This window comes from Ischnura elegans, chromosome 6, assembly GCF_921293095.1.
Source record: "Ischnura elegans chromosome 6, ioIscEleg1.1, whole genome shotgun sequence".
In the NCBI taxonomy this organism is placed as follows: Eukaryota; Metazoa; Arthropoda; class Insecta; order Odonata; family Coenagrionidae; genus Ischnura; species Ischnura elegans.
In genome coordinates, this window is record NC_060251.1 from 13,803,454 (window position 1) to 13,814,018 (window position 10,565).

Genomic DNA, 10,565 nt, shown 5'->3' on the forward strand with positions numbered 1-10,565 from the left:
GGTTTTTATCTAATTAAATCATACGTAGCTAGGTCAGCGCAAAAATGCATAAAACGAAAAACAATAATTTTATAACGTAAATGGACCTGAAGACACCACTTAAAAACATTTAAAATTTAGCTAAAAATTATGAATACATAATTATGGATATTATTAACTTCCACAAAGTGAAACCTTAATATGAACATGATATTGAATCTGAAGATGAACCTCATCCTTTTCAAGATATCTCAATTCTATACTTACTCTCTTCATCCTTCCTTGTCACGATAACTTTACCGGAAAATGTGATTACTTATGGCTCAAAACGTTTTTGAACGGTATTCATGGGTTCTTCCCGACCAATCCCAATTCTTATATTCAGTGTAGATTTCATGCTTGGTTTGTGAATAGTCTGGGATTTTTTTTTTAATTTTTCCAAAGGGGCTATTTTTTTACATTCACTGATATATGCTATCACCTTTTATCTATTGATGGAAAAATTTTCATCCATTTCAGATTTTCCAACGACTTTATTTCGGCTTGGGGCTCTCTATAATTTCTCTTGGTTACCCTTTTCATCACTTCATGGTACATGGCGGATGCTACTTTTTCATTACAAATTTACGTTTATTTGCTTTGCTAACGAAGTGCAATGCATTAGTTGAAAATTTGGAGAAATTTTAGAGAGCGGGTTTTTCCGTTTAAGGACGAAAAATATTTTCAAAATTGCCTATATACCGATTTATGCATGCACTCTAGGCTGCTATTATTTTTGTTCCTAGCACTGGTTCTATTTTCCATGAAATGGATACGCTGGCAAATATTTACAATTGCGTAAAAGTGAGTTTAATATTTACAGATAATATTAAATATTAGCGATATTTTTGAGAGTTTGATGGTATCTTTTTCTGCATTTCATGGCTAGCGTAAATATTTTCCCAGAGCTTTTCACATAAGATTTTGTATACTTGACTCAAGGATTTTATTCAAGAGAGCTCAAAATTTTCGGCGCAAATATCGATTTCGAAAGTGAATGAGATCAGGGAAAAACATGAAAATATTCTGTCGAGAACTTAGGCACCTTTTTTAGGATAATTTTAAGCCCTCTCGTCAGGCTTAGATGACACTTGATGCCAGTAAATCTGGACCTGGCAAAGTTTTTAGTATTTTTTTTCAAGAGAGTGACCTTTTTCGGAGTAATGTAAAATGATTTTACTTTTCATAGTTGCACAAAAAGAGTCTTATATGCTTATTCTTTGTATTGACTATTTTTCAAATAAGCCAATATCAATGTTTTTGTTTGCGGAGGGCATTCTGCATCAAATATCGCAAATGTGCCATTGAAAAAGAGTACATATTGCAATTGTTTTGGAATCATACTTTTTTTTTGAATTTGCACGGTGGTTTAAAATATATGGGTCATCGATACTACTCTGCGGTTTGACGCTTCAATGCATAACTATACTCACTGAGGTATTAGTGCCGCTGTATTGGATAAGTAAATTTTTAATATTTTTCCCGAAAGTTGGGACCGATTAATATCTGATGATCAACTGTCCGTATGGTCTAATTTTTCTCTGTTATATTATTTTATTTTACAACCCACCCGTCAGATGAGAAGTCATATACATGAGGAAATAGAAGTTCGTCATTTTTAAATGTGGCATCATGGTAGTTCGCCAAAATATAAAAAGAGACTAACTTTTCTTCTCTATCACTCTATGCCAAAAAAGTCCATGCATTTGGAGTAATCTCAAATAACTTCCCGGTGATTTCAGCAGCTTAAATTACCATGAGAATTGTTACATTGAGATTCAATACCAAATATCAATTAGATTTCTAACGCATCAACAACGTTATCGTGAAATTTGATCTATTCAGTTTTTACTTGAACATTTCTGGCACATTATGAATATGAAAACCAAAAGAATCCAAAGTTTTAGTTTTCAAATTTAATCATTTCAGGCATAAGTCAATGAGTCAATCAAGTCAATAATCAATGAGAAGAATACTTTACTAAATCATGAATTTTACTTTTTACGTCCAGTTAAATAGCCAAATTCATAGGTGGTACTAGGTTCCTTTTAAAAATGCCCGTGCCGTCAAAGTATTGATGTGAATATAGAAATCTATATGATTTATGACTAGTCGGTCTCTTATATTCTTTCAAATTGCATGAATTTAAGACCCATTTTCGCTCATTCTCCCTGAAACACCTCTATATCTGACAATAATTGGGCGTTTTTGTAATAAAGAATGATTATGTCCACTTAAAATTAGCTGTAACCCTTTTTTCATTGATGAATGGGTTGCAATAAGTATTCACCTTTTATTTATGGTTCCTTTTTAACTCTCGTTGGTTTCTTTGTCTCGGGTGTAACCAGAGGGAGCGTTATTACTTTACATAAATATTTTAGTTTTCTTCTGTGCTGTGTGATTCATAAGCACTATATAAATCAATGGTCTGATTCATGCTCATATATTTAAAGAGAAATCTCACTCATTTTTTAAACATATTAGGCAGGGAAAAATTAACATACAGTACCGGCCGAGAGAATCAGAATCCTCAAGCCATCCCAAATCTTGCCCCCTTAGAAATTTTTATAGAGCATTCTTCAACAAGGTGCCCTCTATTTGGAACAATGGTTATTTATTTTTTAACTAATAATGGCTAACTTTTCATAAGCTCGCAAATTACGGGTAGAAATTAATTTTCTGCATTAATTTTTTTCAAATAAGTCAATTTTGTTTGTTTTATTCTCCGATTCTATGTCAAGTTTTCCAAATCTCAATTGTGCTCTTTTTTGAATGATAACCTTTTTTGATTATGCGTGGTGACTTGAAATATGTCTTCCATGCTGCACCTCGGTTTGAAGCTTCAATGCTGGCTCCGGCGCTTTAGTGTCGCTGTATTAGAAAAGTTAATTTATTGTTTTATCACGAAAATAAGCACTTATTAATACCTGATTCATGATGAATTGGTAAAAAAAACTTTCCAGCCCTAAGACTACATTACTTTCAGCGCGTCAAAATTTGTTCTGAAACGATATTTCCGCTTGTGTTCCAAATGCGCCTTCAATGGAGCTGAAAACACAATATAGCGCAGAAAAGAGTTGTAAAAAAATTGGATGAAAAGTTCGAATATATAATTATCAATCTCTACGAAGTGATTCCTGTGGTTGAACCTCATAAATTAACATGAATAAGTTCCAGTTGGTCTTCCAGAAATTCCTTACCATCCTTGCACGGTGAACGGCTCCACGGTGTAATGAATAAACTTGAAGCCTGCAGTCATACATTCCAGGCTGTAAATTTCTATACATAATTCAGCTTAACAGCCTGACGATCTCATAAAGGTATACTTATATGCTCTTTTTTGGTGTATTTGTGAATATTCATAAGAATTTATGCATATGAATTTACTATCACATTTTTTTCTGTTAAGAAAAGTTACAGTTTTGGTCAAAAAAGTTATTATTTCGTATCATTTTGCATGCTCTTATCATTATTAATTTTTCTGTTATTGTAAGTGTATTTTCTTCAAATGATATGTTTAGCCTCGTATCATATTCAATGACATTTACAATACATAAAAATTAATATTTTTTGTGACTAACACGGAATATAATTTTAAGGATGCTTCTGAACTTCCACACAGGTGCTAACTTCTGAAGCTATACAAAGCTCCTTTATTATTTGTTACTCTAGTTGTAAATTCGAGACATGTCATGGAGTAATTATTTTTTATTGTTATTTAAATAATGGCTTTCATTGCGTCAGGGCTTTGCATCTTCCGCTGAGGCTGTGTAGCCCCTTGACCACTGATCGACCGATCATTTTTATTGACGTATAACTTATTTAAAACCTACGGTATCATCCTGAACATTGCATTATATATAAATGGTGCTTTCCAATCATTCCCTAGAAGTATTATTCATTTCCTTAAGTATATTCTCGGAGGTAAATATTTTATGATTGAGATGCAGGTAAGCGTTGCTCCCATTACTTCTCGGTTTCACCGCTTAGAAATTTTTTTTTGAGCCGACAGTTACCAAGAAGCGATTGAGTCCTTTGTAAATAAACGCCACGGAAAAATATGATTCAAAGGTTTTAAGCATTTTTCATTATTGTCAATAAAATGCGTTCCCACTGCAAGATCTACAGGATCCTTTACCTTAGATGTGCTTCTATAATGAGCGTTGCAAGTTTTGATTCACATCGAGTACTACAACTTTCCTCACCAAAAAGGAATGCAAAACATTTGTTTCATTAAATTACACCTCGTATATTCCATCAAGAAATGCACAGAATGTTGCAAAATACATTGGAGATGTAAAGCATCTTTTATGGTGCTGCATCAGATGTTATTACATATTGTAATCGATTGAGGGCTTTTAATAAACGTATTGTTCTATTCTTAATGAAATATGCAAGATGATTTTTGGAATTTTTGAAAGCCTGTACCTGTGAGAGCAATATTCATGCAAGAATTAAAACCATTTACCCATATTTTCCAATAATTAAAAAATTAGAGAGCCCGCCAAAAGGACAGGAGTGTCAGCGGTACCAGCAGCTACGTTCTTTATTCAAAGCAATCTTACCTGTTTCATGTCAAACATTAAGAAAAAAGGCCAGAAAAATAAGTACAAATTAATTAATTTCAGTAATTCTTTATTAAATCACCGATATATACATTTATTTATACGTCTCGATGATGGCTTGCAAAACAGCTGTTGCCTTGATTGATTTGTTCCTTAAGAAATAATTGTCATGTTTGCGAGCTTGTTGATTTCCGGGAATTTATCCAGTCCGTAGTGGCAGCCACACAATGACCACACCTTGATCATAATAACCGTTGTAAACTTCTTGATCACTGTGTCACCACTACAAGTTCACTGCGATAAAAAATGGAAGGATACGATAAAAAAAATTTTCGCTCCGTCCACTTCCTGCACCCGTAACCCACACTCATAGGAGTTTGGGATGGGCTAGTCCCGCAGCTGTTCTGGGGGTTTCCGAGGATTGAGGGAAGGTCAGGGGGTCAAATTATATAACAAACTAGGGCGAGTAGGATATTGTTGGGATATTTAGACGACTGGGGCGACTGGCAGGTGGGCTCCTTCGGCCCTGAATCCTTGCTTGTCTGAGGTGTAGGTCACGGTGAAGGTCTGTCCTTCCGGGGAGGTGTAGGTGTAAGATCCCTCCTTAACCAGGACGTGGCCGTCGCCCTCGTCGTTCTCAACGAGGCGGCCGACTTCGTTGACGGTGATGCCGTCCCCGGTGACGTACCTGCGTGCAATGGAAGGGGGTCACATTAATATATATGCCTTTTATATAAGATAGTACGTCAAGCATGATATAAAAACCTCTTGAATCGATTAAGTTAATTCCGTTATTGTATATTTGAAAAATTACATTTAAAATTATGAAAATTTTATTCCTTCACTTACTAGAAGGAATCAATTGCATTAAGAATGCTTTTCATAAATCCTGGAAGTGTCTCATCTCTAAGCGGAAGACATGCAACTTGGTGCAGCAGTGAAAATTTTGTAAAATGATTCTTTGGGTCAGACGGTTCCTATAATTATATGACTTGTAGCATTTATAATAGGCCAAATCTGATAATAAATGTCTATTAAATCGATTTGATCACTTCATTTATAGTTATTTAAATTTTTAATGGAGAAAATATAATTAAACTTCTCGAATTTTTATTCCCACGGAATACATGCGACTTGGTGCACCAGTTTAAATTTTGGAAAATATTTCTCAATATGGGATCGTTCCTAAGCGAAGATAGTAGGTCAAGCATGATATAAAAACCTTGTGAATTCTTTCTTCAGTTACTTCATATTTTAACTAAAAAAAATCATGCTTAAACTATGGAAATTTTATTCCTTATCTTACTAAACAGAATTAATACATTTTCGCCGAATTGACTAATTCTGTGAAATATTTCTTAGTATTAGGCAATTCCCATGAATCTATTAATTAATGGGGAAACATTAAAGTGAAACCTTATAAATCGATTCGGTTAATACCTGTAAAGAGTGCATGCTCGCTGAATTAATTTTTTTGTTCTATGCAAATACTTGACTCAATGTTAAACTCAATAAAAACATGATGTTGCCGTTTAAATCAGGTGTAGCGTTTTTTCAACACCGAAAACGAGTAACTCGTTTGCAAACTTTCGAATTGTCTCAAATATTTCTTCGTACAGACATAATAAATCAGGACAGAATATGACTCATAAATTGCTCATGCCTTAATAGAGGAGAATCCAAGAACCTTGGAATTGGAGAAATAAATGATTTTGGGAACGTTTTCTATCGCTCATAACTTAGGTCATGGAAACAGTAGATGAGATGCTGGGGCATCCTAGGGGGCTCCACATTAAGACATCCTGCGATCACCATATTTAAAGGCAAATCCTCTGTGACTGAAATTTTGGCAAAAATTTAATATTTTAAAAATTTTATTTTAACAAAGCGATCTCATTAGATTTAATGATGGGACCAAGTTTACGTTCTTTTTTAATAATCTCTCTTTTTCTAATAATTTAAAAATTATATTGTTTAAAGTATTTCAGTCAAATTGGTGATATTTTCCCGCAATACACGTATTTATTTCCGCTACTTTTTCGCTCTTCATCAGTTTTTTAAAGATGCCAAATTAAACCTATTGATTTTGTGAAAAAATCGTAAGCAACGTCATGATAAATTCATAATTAATCTGTTAGCCTGTTAAATGATACTAATTTATACCATTTCTTAAGTTTTATTACACTAAAGTAAATATTACGCGCGTTACCGATATTTTTTACGACGGTGTTCATCTTAATTTTGAATAATACGCTTGCATCCTCAGTCACTCACTAGCGGCTACCATGACGTAGATGTTACGTCACGAGCACCAAACGAGTTAAGGGGGTGTAATTGATCGCTCACCTGAGGGTGAACTGTCCAGCTTCGTCGCGTGTCTCGTCTCTCTCGAGCACGGGCACAACTGTTCCGGTCACTCCCGTGTCACGCGTGAATGTCGGCCTCGCCACGGTCGTGCGGAACTGCGGTCTCGCAACAGCAACGGCCACCAGGGCGAAGAACAAAGCCAGCTTCAGCTGCGAATCAAAAAGCGTAAAATTCAGTGGTATTCAGAAAAAAATTACTCTTTAATATATATCATGCACCAATGATGAAGTTCGTCAGGAAATTATATTTGGATTGACCGGGATTCAAACCCGGATCATTTGATTGGTCTGAAAAGATGGCTCGGCGATGTAGCTAGCTAAACCTTTCTAACCCAGAGCTGATCCTGGGAGAAATCAAATTTCAGGGTTTTTCATTTAAAAAACTTGAAAATTTTCAGCTCAATGATAATTATCGTGGCAGCTAAATCTTTCGTCATTAAAATAATAGGCAGTTTAGATATCTCCTAAATAGAGCTGAAAGTTTAAACATTTTTGATGTTGCTTAGAAGCAACATTGGGCTATAAAGAGCTAATACGCCTGATAGAGCAGAGGAGCATTAAATAAATCTTCATGGAGAATTTCAACCTCGGTGTATATACCTTTCCACCCATGCGCGTGGTTGCGTACCAAGTCAATTTTTTCATGCTTAATATTAGTTGATTAATCGCTTAATTATTTTTAAAATTAAATATCAATTCATCTATTAAATATTTTGTAATTTCCACTTGAATTTTGACGTAAACCGACCGCCGTTTCAACAGTTTACAGTGATTGTAAAAGTCTGACTACGGTCGTCAAGTGAGTACTTGATATGCATGCCCACCGACCGGGCAGACAGAGATAAGTATTTAGGATGAGCAAATGTTGAAGAAGGGAGGAAAGTAATGAATTAAGTGAAGGGGGTTGAAGGTTGTGGTGTGATTGAGTGGTCAGTGAATCATCTTAAAGAAAGCGGTGGGGAAAATTATTCACTGATATTTAAAAAAAAAGTTACTCGAAGGATGGCTAGAATTTATGCCTTATGAGTGAGATTTTGCTAATCTTTCTAAGTTTCAAGCAAAAAATATGAAGGAGCGCACTTGTTTGTAATATAGTGGTGCGTTCCTGATACAAGTTAATAGTGAACGTGGAAGATTTGTTGGAAAGCTTGAAAATGTTTATGGCAGAATGAAGTATGGACGAAATAACAAAATAATAAATTCTAAGAATGTGTCGGAGCCTTTTAACCGTCAGTTAAAATGTATATGTATCACTGAAAAGTGCTGGTTTGTAAGACATAAATTTAATTATGATCTGTCAGCATGCGAAATTTTGTTGATGGAACAAAGGATGAATTTGAAATATATGACGGAACGAAAATTTCACATGGTCGTATAAAATATTTCTTATTTCTTTACAGCAGAAAATTGTGCCATATCTCTCTCGTTTTTCGAAAAAATTAAGTATTGAAGGGCCCAAATTAGTGTGACTTTTATAGAAATAACACAGATTATTTTCGTGTGGGCTAGAATAAATCTTGGTGATTGAAGCCGTAGTCAAAGTCTTGTATTTTATATCTTTGTGAATTTCGATTTGGAACAAACAGCTACTTCAAGCTGCAACAAAATGTCAGGAAATGACTTTATAAGAGTTATAACTGGAGATAAGGGAAAGGCAGTCATTAAATTCGAGGACCAATATATATTGGATAAAATCATGAAGGATTTTGATACCGTAGTTCTGAAACTGACTTGTATTCTACGAAATATCTGTATTGTAGAATAGTAATGCGGAATAGCGTATCCATTTGAAGGGATTTAGCATTAGCCTATTAACAACTATTACTGGTTTGGTCTTTTTGGAAATTCGAAGATTTGATTACTTACGGAGTTCATGGTTAGTTATATGTGATGGCAGTACTGGAAATATCCAAGTTAAACCTTGTAGATCACACAGGTGACTGATGACCTGCAATGTCTTTGCGTGTGCTTATATACTCGTTTAGTGTTTTTGGCTGAGGTTAATATTCCCCTCACATCATCGCCATTTTCACGAAACTTAAAAACTCCCACGTGTTCTGGCGTCCTCAAGCGAAATTTGTTTATAATTTTTCCCGGCGCCTCAAGTAACTGAAGACATGAGACATTCTCCCTTCCTCTAACTCTGGGCTTGCCGATGTAAATCTCAAAAGCCTTTGAACTTGCGGTGTCTCGCTTCGGGGTAGTTTCTCTGAAGGAGCGAGCGCATCAGATTTTGCGTTGTTTTCTCACCTTTAGCGAGGCGACGTTCCCCGAAGCAATTGGAGATTCTCCAAATATTTAGGCGGTGAATCCTCGGCAGTATTACCGAGAAATTGGTCTCCTACTCTTAATGATGTCAAGCGAATCTTTACTCTTCCCATGCGTCTGATTAAGCGTCATTTTAAGTGAATTGGATTCGTTTTTATTGTTAATTTAAAGAGAACTAAATCGTATTAAACTATTCAAAATAACTTAGGGGTAATACTTTTTTAAACCGACTTTTACAGTAACAGGAAGGCTTAAATTCATTAATAAATCTGAGGTCATTACGAGTTAGAGATACTTAGTCGATTTTGGTATTAAATAATTTGCCTTAAATTAGTAAATGACACAAACACGTAGCTGATCGCGATAACTTTCTTTTTGTGTTTGAAAATAATTCAACAACAATATTTTCAGAATTATTCTGAGAGTTTGATAAATTATTGAAGATTACTACTTTCACATTTTTAAGGGGTTTTTACAGTAGCATTTTACCGAGAGAAAAGAAGAGAAAATGAAATTGAGATTTAAATGTGTCGCAAATTTCATGTCAAATTACTCCATCACCCAGCTCCAAATGAGAAAGCGCTACCTTTACCATGTAAAATAATTATTACTCATAATATGACGGATGATAGATTTTTTTGTGCAATGGTGGAAATCAATAGGATCAGAGATCAGTTGGCAGATTGAAAGATGGTTGAATTATTAAGATCCCTTGAAACATCATGATTTATTTTATTATTGAATGAGAATAGAAACGAGAAATATTTTCCCCATGAGGTTAAGGCCAAGATTAATTTGTACTTTAGCAATAATGGTGTGCATTTTTATAAAAAAATAAAATACTTCTGAAATCAAAGTAAAATAAAGGAAACGATTAAAAAAAATTGTGCTTGAACCGGGAAATACCACCAATATTTGATATACTTTGTAGGTTTTTAGTTGAATGACATGCTAATGCCGAGCTGGGTTTAAACTATTTTTACCTGTAAATATTCTCGGATAGGCGGTATTATAAAAACCATCTCTGAGAAAGATTCATTTTTTTGCTATAAGAAGAGGAAAAAACTGTTACATAACTACTTACTGTTACTATAAACTACACGAATATATCCATAAATCTCTAAACACTTAGTCGCGCCACTTCAGTATTTTATTTCCTTAATGGGAATGTGGGCTGTTGAAATTACTTGCTAGGTTATAAGTTTCAGGACCATGGAAAATTTTCATTTTCATCGAAATATATTTGAAACAAATTCTGTTGTTTCGGGCGTGGCTTTGTGGAATTTACTACTGAAAATGATATTTTGTTATAATGTAGTGCCCAAAGTTTGGTAGAAGGTAATTGAGT

The 10,565-nt window shown here is 34.5% G+C and overlaps 1 protein-coding gene across 1 annotated transcript; it reads right to left on the reverse strand.

Annotated features, from left to right (window-relative positions):
- Nucleotides 1-4,640: 4,640 nt before the first annotated feature.
- Nucleotides 4,641-8,898, reverse strand: LOC124161014 (larval cuticle protein 65Ag1-like). The gene is made up of 3 exons (XM_046537149.1): nucleotides 8,816-8,898; nucleotides 6,930-7,099; nucleotides 4,641-5,271 (listed from the first exon to the last, which is right to left on the reverse strand). Exons 1-3 carry the CDS (start codon nucleotides 8,822-8,824, stop codon nucleotides 5,070-5,072), a joined length of 381 nt encoding a protein of 126 aa, XP_046393105.1. The 5' UTR covers nucleotides 8,825-8,898; the 3' UTR covers nucleotides 4,641-5,069.
- Nucleotides 8,899-10,565: the final 1,667 nt, after the last annotated feature.